Source organism: Cyprinodon tularosa, unplaced genomic scaffold, assembly GCF_016077235.1.
Source record: "Cyprinodon tularosa strain WSP-4 unplaced genomic scaffold, ASM1607723v1 ctg523, whole genome shotgun sequence".
In the NCBI taxonomy this organism is placed as follows: domain Eukaryota; kingdom Metazoa; phylum Chordata; class Actinopteri; order Cyprinodontiformes; family Cyprinodontidae; genus Cyprinodon; species Cyprinodon tularosa.
The window spans coordinates 397,082-417,558 of NW_024039256.1; the positions used below are offsets into that span (position 1 = coordinate 397,082).

Below are 20,477 nucleotides of genomic sequence, written 5' to 3' on the forward strand. Positions count from 1 at the left end.
ACATAGAGATGGTTGGGGAATCACCAAGACCTAAGAAAACAGATTGAAGCACCAATCTTAGCCATTGCCAAGTTCATCACCCCTGTTGACATGTATTTGCTTAATTTTCCCAAAGTGCATTAAAATATAAATTATGTATCTCCTGTAAGTTACATAATTAAAATTCTGTCACCTGAAGAACCAAGGGTTTAATACTTGGCAAGCTCTGAACCAAACACCTCTGGCAGCAAAATAATCAGTAAACTGGAGTTCTTTAACTTACAAAAGGAGCTGCTTTCGTCCTTTGTGCCTTCCATGGTGCCATCCGGCAGCATCTGGAGGTAGAATCCGTGTCTGCAGTAGAGCCGTGAGACAATGCCCTTCAGCTGGGGCTCTGCAGTGCAAACATAGTGTTAACGAAACATGTTAGCCTCTAGGAACACACAAACACATACATCCACACACACTTGTCAGATGGCATTCATCAATGCAAACGTCGATTTCAGAGCATGTAGAATAAACAGGACAAGTCTTACAATTTACTCAGTTAAACATTTAGATAGAAAGGAATGTGTGTGTGCATATGGCTAGTTGCTTTATTTTCTCTGACAAATTGACCCAGGAAGGTAAATCATTAGCTTCATCTGCATTAGTTTGGCTTCTGTATTTGAAGCCATGCAAGTAGGACTGAAAGATTTGACTAAATAAACAAAACAAGCTGTTGTTGAGTTATAAAAAAACAGCATTCTTATTTTTTTCCTCCTTTTAACAAGATTATCATTAAGACCTGAGATTAGTTTGGCCTTTGTGTAATGCAGCCAAAAGAAATTTTCATTTGATTAATGTAGTTGCTATATGAAAACTTTACAGAAAAAGGTCAATAACCAGCATACAGTTTTTTATTAGCTTCTTAATTTGTGAACTAATATGCTGAGACTTTGCATCTGGCTAGTTTAAGTCAGCATTGGTTTTTCTTTTCATTCAGAAGTGCTGAGGAGGACTAAATCGAAGATCAGAAAAAATGTCAGGATGCTGAAGTGCTTCTAAAATCAACTTTTAATGAATCACATGAAATATGGAAGAGAATGGAGGAGCATGGGGCAGCTGGCAGTTTGATTTCAATTGACAGAAAGGATTCACAGTGTGTGAATAATAAAGAAAGAGATTAACCGGGAAATCTGTTCATTTAATATTTCTGAGGTTTAAAACTAAAGAGACGCAATGTCTTAAAACCGAGCCACATTTGCCCTCTATGATGATTTCTTTTTTCACACTTTAATCTTTGAGATCATAAAAACTCTGATGTTAAATAAAGATAAACCTCTTAAATAATGAAAGTTATTTACAAATAAAAGCTTCCCAATCAAAACAGGGCAAAAAAAGAAAAAAGAAAATTGTTAAAAATAGTTAAATGACAAATAATTATGAGGGTTTTTTTCAGTTAGACGTTCCTCACTGCATACGCCTGATTACTGTCTGATCTGTGGATCAAGTTAATCTTAAAGATGATGGTTCTGGTCACTTGGAATAGGCTAAAATATCTCAAACAAATGAAATTCAGCTCCAAACTATTAGATGACTTCTTTTGAATTGGTAAGGGTTTCTTGGCTTTTGGACCAAAAACTATATATCTGAAGGTTTAAGCTGAAGAGTGTAAAAAGCCATTGTCAAATCTCGCATTTAATCTGATTAAGATACTAGGCCATGACCTAAAAAAGATTTTAATAAAATCTGTGTGATTGAATACAATTATACAAAGAAAATCCGACAACTACAGCAACAACAAAAAAAAGAAAGAAAAAAAGATTGCTACGCATCACTCATCAAGTTACGGAAGAGGATTAGGGCCACTGGAAAAAAAAAAAGTTAACTGATTTTGAAATTTTATTTCAGTTTAACATGGGAAAAAGTCAGAATTCTGACTTTAATCTCAGAATTCTGACTTTTTTATTGTCAGAATTCAGTCAGAATTCTGAGAAAAAAGTCAGAATCCTGAGATTAAAGACAGAATTCTGACTTTTTTCCTATGTTAAACTGAAATAAAAAGGTAAAAATCAGTTAACCCCTTTTTTTTTTTTCCAATGGCCTTAATCCTCTTCCGTATCAAGTACTGGCTCCTGTGTATCCTATGACTAAGGTAGGAAAAAAAGGAAATTACTAAAATCCTTTGACATAGGCTCTCTTCGTTATTTTTAGAAACACAATTCAAATTATCTACATTACAGTTCTAAAATTAACTCTTGAATTGTTTTTTTAGTGTTATGTTTCTCAACACGAATATAACTTTAGTTGTGCCAGACTTTAAAACGAAGAAGAAAATGAAGAAAACAAGGGTGGTCTTATATGTTTTCAATGACTGTAAATAATTTAACAAACTCTCTTAACTTTTAAACATAATAAGATAGCAGAAAAATTACATCAACATGATGCAAAATAAAACGAAAATAACATAAAATATAAAGAAATACAAAAAATAATACTATATTGAACTGAAATAAAAAGCAATGACATCTGTATAATATAATAAAAATCAAAAATAAAATAGTTTAATATGCAAATTACTTAAAAGTTGTTTATCAAAGGAAACCCAGCAGTGTGCATCAACAGAGGCGTCAGATAAGTCAATTTATTCCATGACAGCAAACAACAAAATTTTTTTTCTCCAAAGCTCAATACCGGTATCATCACAAGTTTGCGTCCATGATTTACTAAACAGCAGGAACAGATGTTCCCAGGAGAACCTAATCAAATTCAGGCTGGCTTTGTTTTATTTTTAACCACCATGACATGGATTTGCTAAAGACATCCTGTACTTAATCCCCACTTTTATACTAAACCTGTCACACAACAAGTTTAAAGGCTTTTCATGGCTGACCACATCCTCTGCATCGAGCCCGAGTTGTTGTAACCACAGAAAGATAAGAGCCATCATCCATCCATCGCTGGCTGACTAGACAGAGAAGGTCAGGCATGGAGTGTCGTAATCTGTTATGTGTTAATCTCAAATTAAGCCCCATACTACACAGTGGGCCATGTCCATCTGAAAACAGCCGCAACCGGGCACAAAGGATCTGAGCAACAAACACGCAGCGCTGACCTTTAATAAGTCTCTGCCTCTGCTCTGAGCAGAGCTGTTGAGTAATGTTGCTGCATTTAAAACAGAGGGAATACTTCTTAGACAGAAGCGAAGGCAGGACATCTGGTGTGCAGAGCTGAAAATCAACATTAACACAAAAGCTTTCACATGTCGTTTCTCTATCATGGATTTTCTGAGCTACAACCAAAATCCCCTTACCCATAAACCTTTTCTAGATATTACAGTATGAAATACAGCCTCAAACATGATCTGTGTTATTAAAATCAATGAGAAAGAGCAACACAAAGTAGATCATGGTAAAGCGAAGAGTTAAAGAATGCATGGTTTCCACTAGGACTGAAATAATTAATGAGATTAATCGTGATTAATCGATTATTTAAATAACTGTCAACTAATTTAGTAATTGATTCATTGTTAATTGGGATTTAGAGACTCTAAAATGTGCCTTTATCTGACCAAGTGATTATATGTGCATTTAAGATAAAAAAAAAAAAAATTATTGTCTGTCAATATGCTCCATCCAGAAATCCTCACGTAGAAACGTTTTAGTTTCACCTCTTTTAAATCTGTAAAAAAAAAAGTTATTTAAGGAACCATTTGCTACCCGATTATCAATCGATTAATTGAAAAGATAATTGACAGATTAATAAATAATCAACATTTGTTTTATGAATGAAATCTGTTAAAAGGGACTTCCATTTGTATTTAGCCACCTTTAAGCTTATGCTTTTCACAGTGCTGTGTTCTGAAGTCTTAACCAGATAGGCAGCCAAGTTATTCATGATAACATTGCACAAGTTGCAGACATCTATTCAGATGAAATAATCTGTTAACAAGCATCAATCATCCATCCAAAGATTTGGCCTTTGTTGCTACAAGCAGACAAGATGAAAAGCTTTGTTGAGAGAAATCCACAGGAAGTTATGTGGAGGACAGCTTTTAAAATGTTCACGTACCCAAAAAATCTGGTAGAGCAGGAGAAGTAACAACAATCTTTCAGTCTGACTTATTGATTATTTTATCCATCCATCCATCCATCCATCCATCCATCCATCCATCCATCCATCCATCCATCCATCCATCCATCCATCCATCCATCCATCCATCCATCCATCCATCCATCCATCCATCACGCTTTATCCCAGCTGGGGTCACAGAGTTTCTGGTTCCTATCTTCAGCTGTCTATGCATAAGTACTGATTATTCCAAAGTCAGTTAATCATTACAAATCTTTTTAAAATTAACCCTTAGTTTCCCTCATCCAATTTGCAAAGCAACAAACCTTCTTCTTTTGTAACACTGTTTCATCCACAAGGTCCTTACTCTGAATGTTTAGATGAGTTTTTCATAATTCCTATCAAATTTGGTGTTGAGTACTTACAGGAGTATCATAGTGGGGAATTTTAACATCCTAACATCTATGCTGACATTGAAGGTGACAGCTTAAATACAGCCTTTAATGCTTTCTTAGAGGTGATTGGCTTTGTTTAAAATGTGAATAGTCCCACACATTCTCATCTTCATACTTTGGACCTTGTGCTGACATATGTATGGCATTTAATGTGAAGAACAGCATTTCCTCACAAACCTGTCCTCGCTTAGCCTTCAGAATTACTTTAAAAGAGTTCTCCTCTCCGAAAAGAGGGTTTCACTTTAGCAGATCATTATCAAATAATGCAGTTTCTGTTTTGATTTCTCTCTCCTCTGCTTTGCTGAGCAGAGCTACAGAGGAAAAAAGTTTGGTTTATTCCCCATCACATGTTGATGATTTTGTTGATGGGGTTCTAGTTCTCTTTGTTTGGCCTTGGACAACATAGACCCTTTGAAAAAGAAAAACTTTAAAGATAGAAAGCTGGCTCCCTGGTTGCAGACTAATGCAGATCTGGCCACTTAGAAGCAAAATATACTAGGTTGAACCATCCATTCCCCTGCTCTTGGCAGTAATTGTTTTATGGGATTCTTTATAAATAAGATTGATTATATGAAGAATAAAATCATTAGCACCACTCTAAATATGATGGGATTATCTCAGAAAAGTAAGGCAGCATCTGAGGTAACCACATAATCTGAAAAGCGAAGCAAGTGCTCACTTTCACAGATTTAGACTTTGTGAACAATATTTGTGGGAAATGGTTACATTGTGTATGTGGAAAAAGTTTTAGATCTTTCCGTTCATCTCATAAAAAATGGGAGCAAAGCAAGAAGTTTTGCCTTTATATTTTTGTTGAATGTTGGAGCTTGGCCTCTTTTTCAGTGTAGCTATGTTTCTTTGACTGTGACTAACTGTACATTCATCCTCTAACATGGGAGCTGGCTTGGAGCTTGTTTGCCTGGCCGTGTGTTTCCGGGATGGGGCCGCCTGTGGAGCTGGTTAACAGTTGCCTTATATATCTCTACTTCTTTTTCTATGTCTCTTTCTATCTCTCTTTTTCTATGTTTCTGTGTCTCCTTGAACCCCAGTTGGTCTCGGCTCACACTGAGCCTGGTTCTGCTGGAGGTTTATTCCTGTTAAAAGGGAGTTTTCCTCTCCACTGTCACTACAAGCATGCTTAGTGTGAGGAATTGTCTTCAAGTCAATGAATCGATATAATGTGCTGGTTTTCCTTATATAGAAAGTTGAATCAATGTGACTTTATGCTTAATTATCTCTGTAAAGTGCCTTTAGTTAATATGTGTTGTGAATTGGTGATATATAAAAATAAACTGACTATAATTGAATTGCAATAAAATTTAACCAGTTGAACAAAGAACATATTTTTGCTAAATTAAGAGCCAACCTGGGGATACAGAATGAGAGAGGGATATGTTCTCTTTTTGAACACCCTTAGTCATCCAAAGATAGTCAAGGGCAGAACTTAATACATAGCAGGGATTAATTTCCAATATCAAAAATTCCAACCATTTAAGTTATGCTGAACCCAAGGCTTCATAATGTCAAATGACAACTGTGCTGCGTTATTTTTACCAGTGTGACAAGCTGTTATTCCCAATGTTTCTTTTGACATCTCCAACAGAACGCACTCAGAGATGGGTCTAAAGTAGAGCTAAGCCAACAATCATCTAAAGAGTTGTTTTCCAGAATTACAGAAAAAAAAGAAAATTGAAAGACATTACTAACTTTCTGCATTTCTTTCCTGCTTGATTTGTTGGTTAGTGCAGTTCTGTTCAAAAGTCTTGCCTAACTGTTATTACAAAAACTAGTTTGTCAAACACACATTTGTGAGCATTGGCTGTTTTTCAGGTCTAGTTTCTGTCATCTTTACAGGAATATATAAGTTAGTTAAGTTGGCTTTCCAACTTCGATGATTCAGGATAAAAACTTGCACCTCAAAACAGAGCTGTTTTTGTAGTTTGGAAAAGAAAGTAAGGATGACACAGCAGCTTGATGATCAACCCACATTGTATCACATTGCTCACTGCCTGAGGCAGCAAGGATTTTGGGTGGCATGAAAAAAAATTATTTTGTGTTGCAACCAAATGATTATGATTTTGCTCATTAGCATTGCTATTCAATGCAAAATCGTCCTACCCTAGTTTTGCAAAATAACTCCTAGCTCTAAGCATGACCCAAGTGAGCATAATGTCATAGATAGATGAATGTATTTCACATAATATGACACACAATACTTGTTACCAACAATCATCTATCTATCTATCTATCTATCTATCTATCTATCTATCTATCTATCTATCTATCTATCTATCTATCTATCTATCTATCTATCTATCTATCTATCTATATATCTATCTATCTATCTATCTATCTATCTATCTATCTATCTATCTATCTATCTATCTATCTATCTATCTATCTATCTATCTATCTATCTATTTATCTATCTATCTATCTATCTATCTATCTATCTATCTATCTATCTATCTATCTATCTATCTATCTATCTATCTATCTATCTATCTATCTATCTATCTATCTATCTATCTATCTATCTATCTATCTATGCACACATAGGGAATTCATTATAAAGCAATGCCACTTTAAACTAATACCCAAGTGTCTGTATAATTTAGGTTTTTATCAACCCTCCCTCACTTTGCCTGCCCCGTCTGACAGTTTTTTTTTTCCTTCTCCCCAATCCTCTGATCTTCTTTATTTCTTCCCACCTCATCCTAAAAACTGCATACCTAATCTGCAGGGAAACCCCTTACTGTTGCTCGTTTTGAATCATGAAGGACTGATGCAGTGGGAAAAAAGTGGCAGCACTTAATAGCTGAATGACAGAATGTCAGTCAAAGGAAGAAGAAGTGGGCATTCAGAGGACTTGGAGAAAAGGTGGCAGATGAAGGCAAAGATTTCAGCACTAAGCATTTAAAATGTGTTAAGAGAGATCTTTGGTTCACCTTAGCCTGGTTCATCTAATTCTTTTTCTTTTTTTTTCCCAGCCAGAGCTCTTGAAGCTGATGACCGATCACAAATTATTATCCGTCCATCTGTTTGTCAGGATGTCTTGTGAAATGCTCCTCATTCTGTCAGTGTCATCAGCCGAGCTGTCGCTCCCCGGGGAGCACAGATGTGCAAAAGCACTGATGAATTATGATCCCCGTAGCTCAAAAACTGTTTAAAGTTCTGCTTTGATCAAACACAATAAGATTCTCGCAGATGTTGTTTTCAGTGTAGTTTCAGCCGCAGTGATAGTCAGCCTTTTTATACCGTACACACTGCATAGAAGAACGCATTTTACATTTTTTTTCTCTCTGTATGGCATTAACTCTGGCTAAAATGATAAGGTACACTCACCGGCCACTTTATTAGGTACCCCATGCTAGTAACGGGTTGGACCCCCTTTTGCCTTCAGAACTACCTCAATTCTTCGTGGCATAGATTCAACAAGGTGCTGGAAGCATTCCTCAGGGAGTTTGGTCCATATTGACATGATGGCATCACACAGTTGCCGCAGATTTGTCGGCTGCACATCCATGATGCGAATCTCCCGTTCCACCACATCCCAAAGATGCTCTATTGGATTGAGATCTGGTGACTGTGGAGGCCATTTGAGTACAGTGAACTCATTGTCATGTTCAAGAAACCAGTATGAGATGATTCCAGCTTTATGACATGGCGCATTATCCTGCTGAAAGTAGCCATCAGAAGTTGGGTACATTGTGGTCATAAAGGGATGGACATGGTCAGCAACAATACTCAGGTAGGCTGTGGCGTTGCAACGATGCTCAATTGGTACCAAGGGGCCCAAAGGGTGCCAAGAAAATATTCCCCACACCATGACACCACCACCACCAGCCTGAACCGTTGATACAAGGCAGGATGGATCCATGCTTTCATTTTGTAGACGCCAAATTCTGACCCTACCATCCGACTGTCGCAGCAGAAATCGAGACTCGTCAAACCAGGCAACGTTTTTCCAATCTTCTATTGTCCAATTTCGATGAGCTTGTGCAAATTGTCGCCTCAGTTTCCTGTTCTTAGCTGAAAGGAGTGGCACCCGGTGTGGTCTTCTGCTGCTGTAGCCCATCTGCCTCATAGTTCGACGTACTGTGCGTTCAGAGATGCTCTTCTGCCCACCTTGGTTGTAACGGGTGGTTATTTGAGACACTGTTGCCCTTCTATCAGCTCGAACCAGTCTGGCCATTCTCCTCTGACCTCTGGCATCAACAAGGCATTTCCGCCCACAGAACTGCCGCTCACTAGATGTTTTTTCTTTTTCGGACCATTCTCTGTAAACCCTAGAGATGGTTGTGCGTGAAAATCCCAGTAGATCAGCAGTTTCTGAAATACTCAGACCAGCCCTTCTGGCACCAACAATCATGCCACGTTCAAAGTCACTCAAATCACCTTTCTTCCCCATACTGATGCTCGGTTTGAACTGCAGGAGATTGTCTTCACCATGTCTATATGCCTAAATGCACTGAGTTGCCGCCATGTGATTGGCTGCTTAGAAATTAAGTGTTAACGAGCAGCTGGACAGGTGTACCTAATAAAGTGGCCGGTGAGTGTATATGTCAGTGATAATAACCAAAGTTATTTCTATTTGCTTAATTCCAGAATATAAGGGATAAGGTTTTTCAGATTGTTTTTTGTATTTACATATTTTTCAATGTTGAAATGTACAATTTAACAATCTGGAAAAGTGCAAACGATTATTTCACATCTTTGCAGGCTTCTAATAGGTAAACTTCATGCATCAATATTAAATAAAGCAAGACTTTAAAACACACTTTCTCTTTGTGACATGATGAAAATTCTAAAGAAATATGGACCAAAATAAGTCTGGCCCTGGATACAGGCCCTAGACGTTAGAGTTATGTCCAGCCATCATACTTTTCACAAAATCTATGTGCTATTGGTCCAAAATATAATGGGGTTCTGCTGAGAAATATTTATATGTATCTCAGACTAAAAGCAAAAGATCCTGATCAACTACTTGCTAAAGTTGGTAGGAAAGTCTAATTATTCACAATGTGGCAAGTTTTGTAACTACTGGACTAAAAGGCCACTCAGAGAGGAAGAAGCCATCACGCCATAAACACCATAAGGCTTAGAAGAAAGTCTGTAGTCTTTTAAAATGGGCCCACTGCACACACCAAGAGAGGATTGGAGAAAAAGCATTATGTTTGATGCAGGAGGGACTGGTGCACTTCACAATATAGAGACCATTATAAGGAGATAAACATGTCGAAACACCCAGGCAGCATTTCTGATATTAACATTTTAGTTCAGGTTTTACTAATAGAAAAATATCAGAAGCCTACCATCTAATGAAATTTTGTTGTTAAGGATAAACAAGCTCAATGTTTTGTATTGCCACCAACAAACCCTAACCTCAACCCTGAAAATTATCATAATAATAATATATTGCATAAATCTTATGTGAATTTAGCCAAAATTATTCAAAATCTAAAACTAGCTATTAAACTTAAATAAATAATTGGTCATATGTTGAATATATTAAATACCTTTGAATTTTTCATCTTGAAGGTTGCAGTTTAACTATATCGAATGAAGTATTGCTTTAGAAGTCATAATGACCACTCAAAGCACATGAATCTCATTCAGCTGCACCCAAAGGACACATCAACATCCACAGCATATCAAAATCCACGGAACTAGGGTTTAAACAATTAATTGGATTAATTGGTCAGTGAAGTATTCTTAAACTACTTTAGTAATCCAGTAATTGTTAACTGGAGTATAGAGACACTAAAACACAACTTAAGCTGAGAGAGAAACTCACCTTGAGCAGCAATTATAACAAAAGTGTAGAAAAAAATATGTTAACATTTTGCATTTAAGATAAAACAATGTTTTTCTCTGTCAATATGCTCTATGCAAAATCTTCAAGTGGAAAAGTTTTTGTTTCTCCGGGTTTAATGTAGTAAAAAAAAACTTCTTTAAGGCTATCCGATCATTCATTGATTAATAAAAAAAAATATACGAAAGATTAATTGATTTAATTGCTAAATAATCGTTAGTTGCAGTCCTACATTGAATCCAAGCCGACCCCTCAAAAAAAGAATAGAGTTAAAGCCATAGTAAAATATTTTATCATCAAATTATTTAGGATGTCAGAAATGTAATTGCTGAGTACTTTTTACAGGGTAATCATGCCCCCTGAAGGTTCTAAAGCTATTTCAGGGTTGAAAATATAACATATATGCCATTTTTCCACATCTGTGTAATACTTATTAGTTAGCTTTTGTATTGTTATGTGCATCCAAAACACAAACAACATATATTTTAAATAAGCTAAAAGCTGGGGAAAAAACAGTTATTGCATGCACTGGGTTATTTAGGATGTTATAAAGCATAACTCAGCACACAGCTGTGTGAACAATGTTTAAAGTGAGACCAAAACGAACTCTGTCAACAACCCAAACAAGATCAACATGAGGTGCCAACACCATCGCTGAGGTTTTTCTATCCAATCTCTAAGCTGCCAAGCTGAATAAAATAGTTAACACCGCACCTTAGACAACCACTGTAAGTCAACTCTGCACACTGACAGATTGTTCCTTGTATGCTGCGACAGAGGGAAACAAAGCATAGTTGACTTCTTCAAGTAATTACTCCTCCAGGCTGAGCAGCACTAATTTACAGCAGCATGCTGCTCATGCAGTAAGAGAGTAATATTTCTGCTCTCTGCCAGTTTAGTTCCTGCTGCAACACGAACACACAGAGTACATTTACCTCCTTTCTGCAGTTTTTTGTTCAGTTATTGCCTAAGAAATCAGCATATAAGTGTGACCATTATCAGCAAGATAAAAAATGTCAGGTCAGTGTGATTATTTTAGCAAACCTAACTTTGTGTGTGAATTCCTGCTTGATTCCTGCCAGGCAACATGCCATGCCTCTGAACACTGGTCCCAGAAAATCTTCTCTCTCTACAGTTAATAAGCTTGTTACTCTCCACTGACTGTAATATTGTCTTTCTCACCACTTGCCTGAGAGCCTGAAGCCATTAATCCATGGACGTATGGATTTTGCAACTGGTTTTTCATCTTTCATTTATTTTGGCCAATAGTAAACGCTCAGTAGAAACCACAAAGATTTATCAAATCCTAAACTGGAAATGAGTCCAAGTGGGTTATTATGTAAGAAGATTATGTTTGTTGATCTACCAAAAAAAAAATTCAAAACATTTGGACTGAAGTAGAAAAGGCATAAATGATTTAATTTTTCAACTGTTCACATTAAATGCACGAGTAAATTGCATAAATCTATGAGCTCACAGTTTTACCAGCTGACAGTGAATAATGTGGATAAAGGCAGGTTGAGCCTATATGGTAATGACCATATTTACAGGGACCATCAATCAACTTAAAAATCACCATCCGCCTCATTCCTTATAGGATGCAAAGGTAGAAAGAGGCGGGATGCCCTCGAAACAAACTGCCTTTCCCTCTTTTTCATTCAATCTTTTTCTCACTACAGGCAAGCATCAGCTTTTAGGAAAATCAATACTGATGAAAGTGATTAATAGGAGTGCATGACTTCATTATGACAAATGCCTGGTGTTTTTAGGTTGGAGGGGGATAACTTTAATGTTGTTGTTTTTGTTATATTTATATATAATGTTATCATAAAAGCAACTCAGCCAACAGTTCTTGATGAAACTGAAGCAGGCCCTCCTCAGCCATGACGGGATCTGCAGGGGGCAGCCACAGTAGAAAAAAGACTGCAAAATAAATATCCATTTAAACTCATTACAGCTTAAAATGTACTATTTTTGTTGAATACTATTTCTAACTATTTCTTTTTATGTGTCATTAAATGGAACTTTTGCATTCACCCTAAAACTTGTCATCTGCTTTTAACCCATTCCTTACTGAGCAGGCCGGTGTGGGACTGAAGCCTCTTTCACAAAGGCTCCATGCTTGCTCAGTGTGAGAAGAAATTGCAGTCTAATATTGCATTTCACAATGGCTCCGTGGTGCTGCGGTATGAAGAATAACCCTTCTCTGTCATCCATCAGTGAGAGAGATTGCCTCTGTTTTGGAAGAATTGAAGACTTTTCTAAAAATCAGATGAGCCAGAGAGGAAGTCAGTCACAGGAAACATCTGGATGCACATTCAGATCCTACCAGGATCCAATGTAAATTGCTACATAATTTATGGTAGATGATGGTGCAGCTACAGAATTTAGACAATGTGATTTTGTGGTGAGGGTCTTTTTCAGACATAAAGTGAATTAAAAAAGGTAGAATAAAGTTAAAAATGATAGAATTAGTATTTCTGATCTTTATAAAAGCACATACTGTGATTAAACAGGCTCGGGAATTATCACTAAACATTCTGCAAAACAAGTTGCAGCAGATTAGGGGTTCTATTTAAGACCATTTAAAGTAATACTTTGGTTATGCAAAGTATTACTGACCTACAATAGACTAGCGCTCTCTTGAAACTTGTACAGGAGCAAAGCGTATACATATTGTCGAGATGTAACTAGAAACTGCCTTTTTTTCCTTGCTGGTATTGCCTGTAATTTGTATTTATTTCATGTACATGTCATGATCTTGATCTTGACCGGTTTGATTGTTTATTCCATTCGCCTGCATACCTTCAGCCAGTTTCTCCTCACCGCTCAGCTGTGTTACTTGCTCCAGTCTTCATTTAAACTGCGTGCCTCCAGTCATCAGTACGAGATTATTCAAGCCCTTGGTGAGAGTCTTCTAGTGAGTATTCCTGTTTTCTGATTGTTGGATCCTGACCATACTGCCTTTGGACCTCTGAACCTGCCTGTCCTGTCTCATCTGTTTGCCTGAGCTGTCTTCGGACTCTTGCTGGATTCTGCTTGTTGACCGAACCTGGAACTGCTTCCTGACACCGTCCTGGATTACCTTTCGGCTCCTCTTTTGATTTCTGATCTTCTGGCCCAGGTTCCTGTGAATCTCTTCGATCCCGGCTTTGGCTTCACCCTCTTCAGTCTGTGCCAAAGAGGCACAGAGTTAAGACCAGGTTAGTGAGTCACATGTTCATAATCTTCCTCCACCAGATTTACAGTTACTGCCTTAGACACCTTTTTAAAATAAACTTTTTCTGAAATATACTGTCTCTCTGAATGCTGTGTTTCCTGTTCTGAGTCATGACATGACCTTTACAGATTAAAACTGTTAACAATTTGATACTGATTTTAAGTCATTAAAATGGTTATATACTTCATGCGCTACTATTGAAAGAGAAAATAAAGGAGAGAAGTCTGGGATTCAAAACAGTGAACCTTTTAAGGATGCAAACTCCCTGCTTTAACCCCTAGTCCACGACTCCCTATTACCAACATTCTCATTGGCATGCTGTTACTTTCCAAGAACTTACATGGTATGTCCAATAACTAGTAAGATATTGGCAATGTCAGGACTCCTGCCTGTGTGTTTGTGTTTCTGTGTTTGTCTCCCTTCTTCCACCAGGAGGCGCCTGGCTCTGGTCCGCCTCCTCACACACCTGCTGATGGTTTCCTCGTTAACAGAGCGTTCTTAAGCTGCTGACTGCCACTACCTCGACGCCAGAGTGTTTGCCAGTTTTGGGTACTCTACCCAAGCTGAGTTTTGCTGAGTCAAACAGAGTTCTTGTCAATCTGAGTTTTAACATTGTTTTGTCTTTGCCTCTCGGTAGGAAGTCCTCCTGCAAACTGGATTTTTCAGACCTTCTCTCCCTGGAAGGATTAACTGAGCTACAAACTGAGCTGGGGTTCAAACAGGAGGTTTGGTTCCACTTTCCTCAAGAGATCGTTTGAGCTTCGCACTGAGAAAGGGATTATTCTCCACTACGAACCGTTCAAGTACCGCAGGAAATCTGAGTGGCAGTCAGTTTCTCCGTTCACCTATTAACAACCGCATTCTGGGTAAACCCTGTTCCGCCCTCCACTGAATCAGACAAACACTGGAACTACAGCATACAGACTGGAGTCAAGGTTTCAACAATTTCTCTAGAAAAGTGAGTCAGCAACCAAATCCTCTTCTCCAAGTTCATGAGTCAAATTTCTCACTGAGCCTGAACTAACCGCTGTGTCTTTCCCTCACTTTTCAGTTCCAGTTGAGCAGTGTTCAGAGCAACACTTCTCTCTGTTTTATCACTTCGATAAAACCTGTTAAACCTTTTCCCTGGTCTACCTATTTGGTCTTCTGCGTTTGGGTCTGAACTTCAGTTAAACCATGACAGACAAAAGTCTAAACGGCAGAAAAATGGCAAGTCTTGAAAAGTATCAAAGTACCAAAATAACATTTTAATAGCACAGCTTATTACAGTTTAAATAAATTGCTTTTAACTTGCTAGGACAGCAGAGAAAATTAAAAAAAGTAACCAAAGCAGAACTGTCTGATTCACAATGACGCATAGAGGTGGAATCATGAATAACCAGGAAGTATTTAGAAATTTTCAAGATCAATTGGAAACTGGGTAAACTTTACTTTGATGTGTTAAAAGGCTTAATGCTTTAAAACACTGATAAATCGACCTACTAATTGATTCAAAAACAAAAGGGAGGAAACAATAATAGCTGTCTCCCAAAATGAATAAGGGCAAGAACAAGGAGAGCAAGGACAGGGTATAAAGGATGGAAAAATGGAAAGAGAGGGTTGAAGCGTGGGACAAAGACATGGGAACATCGGTCAGAAAAAAGTAAAGACTGCAAAGTCTGAGATGAACCAGAGAGGGGGGTTATCGATATGGTGATTAGTGCAAAAAGCAAAAAGGCAGAAATCAAAGAAAAGGAAGGGAGATACTTAAACAGAGTTCAGTTGGAAACTGAGAGACATGCATAATCATACTCTGACATCATACTGACAGTTTATCCAATTTAAGCAGTATTTATGGAAACAAACTGTATTGTTTTGGGCAATCCAGAAACACAGAGATCCCATCAAGAATCCACATTAGCCTCTGCCAGCCTCAGACCCCGTTAGGGATATGGTATCGATTCCTCTAGAACTCAGGAACAGGGGAGAGCACAGTGTCTACTACCCTGCAAAACAAGGCATTTACCCTTTAGATAGAAATAAAAATATAAAGATCTTGGTTTTTAGATGTGCTTATGATTTGTTTTAAGCTCACATTTACATAAAAAATGTTTTTTAAAGTCAGTTATAGATTCTGAGTTTCATCATTCTCATTGTATCGCATATATTGTTATGTGAGCAAAGTTGAAAAACACCCAGTCTACTGTGTATATAGTATATAACTGTATACTATATATTGTATAGAGTATATTGTATGTTTTATCTTGTATATAGCTATAGATTCTGTATTCTCTATATATTTCTAATTTGTCAGCACCATCAACACCAAGTTAAATCCCTTGTAATTGCAAACCTAATTGGCAATAAAATTGATTCTGATTTGCTTAGAGCTGCCTTTCAGTGTTAAACTATTGACTGAGGCATCATTAGCTGGTTTGTAGTTCAACTGTTTTATTTCTCTACTACCTGCCCTTATCATGTTTGTATCTTTATTTGCTTTTATTTTGTTTTTACAATATTTTCTGTTTATTTAATCGTTTAATCCATATAAACCACTTTGGATTGTCTTGTACTGAATTGTGCTAATAATTACAAAGAAACTTGCCTTCCCTTGCCTGACATAAAGGTTTTTAAGCCTATAATTTACAATAGGGATGAAAAAGTTTTTGTTTAATAGTCAACTGCAAATTTGAATTACTTGCTTTTTCTGGCTGGAAGCAAGAATGATGCTTTGAACTTAATGGAAACCCAATAGACGAACCTTAAGATTAGGGTGATGGCAAAGAGGCTTTTCTTAAGTGACATGGAATTAAAGTTTTTCTGCATATAATTTAGATGAGTGTAGATAATTTAACCTAAAACGGGGCAACAGATACTCCTTTAAACTTTATCATGTTTTTGATAGATTCTTGTTCATTTTCCGATCTTCTAGGTCTAATGTAAATATTCTAAAATTCAATCTCTGCTGGAGTATGAATCATTTCGTCCTTCGTAGGTTAAGATTATGAATTAGAAACTGAATGTATTCTAAGAAAGAATTCATAATGCATCATAAATTATGAATCAGACTAGACTGAATATAAAAAAGCCAAATATACTTGTACTTTGAAATGTCAGGCAGATAAAAAATACTATGATGCTGCATTTCTTGTCACCACAGAAGGACCATTATGACCATTAACCAAATTTATTTAATGCCTTCAAAGCTATTTAATTGCTGCTGTAAAAGAAAAAAAGGTGATATTTGAGGCAATAACTAGTTATATTCCTTCAATGTGCTGCCGAAAAAAGATCTTCTGAGATTTCCGTTTGTGCAAAACTATTTAGAGAGAGCAATACAAGTGGGTCTTCGATAACTGCAGTTTCAGAGCCACCAAGAAGATAAACTGCATCTCAGCAAGGATTGAAAAAGCCCCTCAAGGTAACCCATATTTTCAGAACTATTCATTCACATTAGATTGCTAAAGCTGAGGGTTGCACCAAACACACAGACATCAAACAATATGGTGCCCTTTAGCGGTTTTATCCACTCTAATATACAAATTTTATGCATATTTGACAAGGCTGACCTAAATGCGGGGCATGGTGTGTACAATCTGTAGTAAAATAGTCGGGGAGGGAAGCGGCGGGAGAGCATAAAACACAGAGAAAATCCTTTTTCTTCCCCAGAAATGATAACAGGCTTCCAAAAACAAATAATGTGCATGGCAAAGCTGATGCCGCAACTTTGCATGTGATTGTATTCATTTGACACTGTAGCATAGGATGGGCGTAGCAAGCTGTGTGAGCCACACAGTGCACCATCGAAGAATCCCTGTCTGCAGTTCAATATCGCTCAATATCACCTGAGGTGGGGCAGCAAAAAAGGACAAACAGGTTAGAAGCAGATAAAGACAGTTGGATAGAGGTCTCTACAGACCACAAGGTAACCGTTTTATCTGTATCACCTAGAGTATTACCCTACATCTTTTTTTAAAGGCTCTTAAAGTTTTCTGAACATCTTTTTAAATATTTTCATTTGTCATTAGCTGAGAGTCTTCGATTTGCCTTTAAGTGGCAGTACAGAGTAAGAAAAACAGAATGTTATTAATATAATATATGTGTCTTTTTTATAACAAGTTGCATCTCAAATATTTTTTTATGCTGTAAGACACCACAAAATTTTGTGTGTTTTATAAGAATAGTATTGTAGCATTAATGGGTTGCTATAGCAATAACTATCCAGAGATGACTTCAGTTTAGCGGTAGCTTCCGTGCCCCGTACACCGCACGACTCCGGAAGGCTTCCTCTTTTATTGAACACACCCACTTTCTGTACAACCAGGAAAGGTCATTAATGGACATATCTTCCAGACTCATGGTGGGACAAAGAATACTTCAAATTATAACAGCAACTAATGATACAACAGACACAAGAACAGTAACAAATAAACATGTAACTTAATAACCTGGAAAGAGTGAAATAACATTAACTGGCAGCTTCTAAAACTGAACATGCTGCCCAGTGCATGCTGGGAAAACTAGCCTCTGCTGCCCCAACACACTACATAGCCCCCACCTAGGTGGTTAGCTGTCCCCAGCAACCCACGTGTCCACAACAAAGTCTCTGAGGTGTTGGGGAAGTCGGCGTTGCCGACCTGGCCTAACAGTTTCTTTGCTAGTTCCAGGTGGTGGAGTAAGGACATGGGACTGGTCCTGAGCCCCTGACCCTCCCATCGGCTTTGACAAAGGGTGATAAGGTGCTAGTCGGTCCCTATGGAGCACCACCACCCGACTTCGCTTGATCAGTCGTACTCGGTAGACAACGTCCGACAGTCTCTCGAGCACAGTGCAGGGGCCAATCCATTGACTCATCAGCTTGGGGGACAATCCCTTTTTGCGTTCTGGGCTGCAAACCCAGACCTGTGCACCAGGTGCAAAGTCCTCCCCTTTACAGCGAGAATCGTAAGCCCGCTTCTGTCGAGACCCAGCAGCTGACAGGGCCTCCCTTGTCAGTTCATGCACCAAGCGAAGCCGTTCCTTCAAGTTGATGAGGTAATCCAAGCCTGGCCCTCCCCCAACCTCTGGTTCTGGGGGCGCGCCAAACACCACATCCACAGGAGTGCGGAGCTCATGTCCAAACATAAGAGCCGCGGGGGTGCACTTAGTGGACTCCTGGACCGCCGTTCGATACGCCCACAACACCAAGGGCAAGTGCAGGTCCCAGTCTCGCTGCTGGCAACTGGTCAGGATAGCAAGCTGGGTGGCCAAGGTGCGGTTGAAGCGTTCCACCAACCCGTCACTTTGTGGGTGTAATGGTGTAGTGCGAGTCTTCTTGATGCCCAACCGTTGGCAAACTGCTTTGAACACTTCAGCCTCAAAGTTCCGTCCTTGGTCACTGTGTAACTCCTCTGGCACCCCGAACCGGCAGAACATCTCATTGACCAGGCACTCAGCAGTGGTGGCAGCACTCTGGTCCGGAACAGCATATGCCTCAGGCCACTTTGTGAAGTAGTCCATGACCACAATTACGTAGCGGTTCCCTTTGTCGGTGGTGGGAAAGGGACCAAGGATGTCGACCCCCACACGCTCCATTGGAGCTCCCACTTGGTACTGCTGCATGGGGGCATGTGAGCACCGAGTTGGACCCTTCCGGGCAGTGCAGGAGTCACACTGATGAACATACAGTTCTACATCCTGCCGACACCCTGGCCAGTAAAAGCGGGCCCGGAGCCGGTGCAAGGTCTTAGCAACCCCAAAGTGGCCTGCCCCCACCGAGCCATGGACCAGTTGGAGGACCTTGGGGCGAAGCTGGCATGGCACCAGGAGCTTGAAGATGTCACGGGCTCCCCTGGGGGCTTGCCAATGGCGGTAGAGAAGACCATCCTTAATGGTAAGGCTATGCCACTGGCCGTAGAGAGACTTTGTCTCAGGATCTAATGCAGAGACTGCTGCCCATGTTGGTCGTTGACCAGCCCCTACCCAGTCCAGGACTCGGGAGAGTACTGGGTCTCGGCTCTGGGCATCTTGGAGCTGCTGCGGGTCTATTGTTGCCAAGCAGTCGTCTGTTATAGTTTGCAAGGAGACTGGAGGGCTAGCATTGTTGTTACTCACAGAGGTGGTCTGCAAAGCTGCCACCCTCGGGGTCGCTGTTTCTCGGTTCTCGACGCGTTGACAATGCTGACATTCACCCTCCTCACAGGGACGCCATGACAAAGCATCTGCGTTGGCATGAAGGCGACCCGCCCGATGACAGATCTCAAAGTTGTAGTCCTGTAATGCCTCCAACCACCTGGCCATCTGCCCTTCAGGTTCTTTGAAGTTAAGGAGCCAGGTGAGGGAAGCATGGTCAGTGCGCAGGAGAAACTTCTGCCCATACAGGTAGGTCCGAAAGTGGTGAAGGCCTTGGACGACAGCCAGCAGCTCTCGACGGGTGACACAATAGTTCCTCTCCGGTCGGCTGAGAGAGCGGCTGTAGTAGGCAATGACTTGTTCTCCATGCTCTCCTTCCTGGGACAGCACTGCGCCAAGTCCAACCCTGCTGGCATCAGTGTCCACAATGAATGGCCGTTCAGGATCTGGTTAAGCCATCACAGGGGCGGTAACGAGTGCTGACCGGAGCTGCACGAAAGCAATTGCACAGTCCTTGTCCCACTGGAATGCCTGACCCTTCTGAGTCAGCCTATGCAGAGGGCTAGCGATGGTGGCAAAGTTCTTGACAAACCGCCGATAATAGGAGGCTAGGCCCAAGAAGCTACGCAGCTCACCAATGTTATGAGGCACAGGCCAGTCCCTCACTGCAGTCACCTTTGCTGGGTCTGTGGACACCCCTGCTTTGCTGACAATGTGACCCAAGAAAGATGTCTCTTGCCGAAACAGGCAACACTTTCTGGGGTGAAGACGCAGACCTGCCTGGCGGATGGCTTGGAAGACGTCCCTCAGGTTGGACAAGGCACCCTCAAAGTCTGGAGCATGGGCGAGGAGGTCATCCAGATAA

The 20,477-nt window shown here is 39.5% G+C and overlaps 1 protein-coding gene across 4 annotated transcripts in view; it reads right to left on the reverse strand.

Annotated features, from left to right (window-relative positions):
* The window catches only part of fgf11a (fibroblast growth factor 11a), a 122,915-nt gene that overhangs the window by 53,092 nt on the left and 49,346 nt on the right, over positions 1-20,477 (reverse strand). For all 4 annotated transcript variants that reach the window (XM_038304005.1, XM_038304006.1, XM_038304007.1 and 1 more), the window contains one exon: positions 263-373. In XM_038304005.1, the coding sequence (XP_038159933.1) occupies positions 263-373 (111 nt within the window). The remainder of the gene's footprint in view (positions 1-262; positions 374-20,477) is intronic.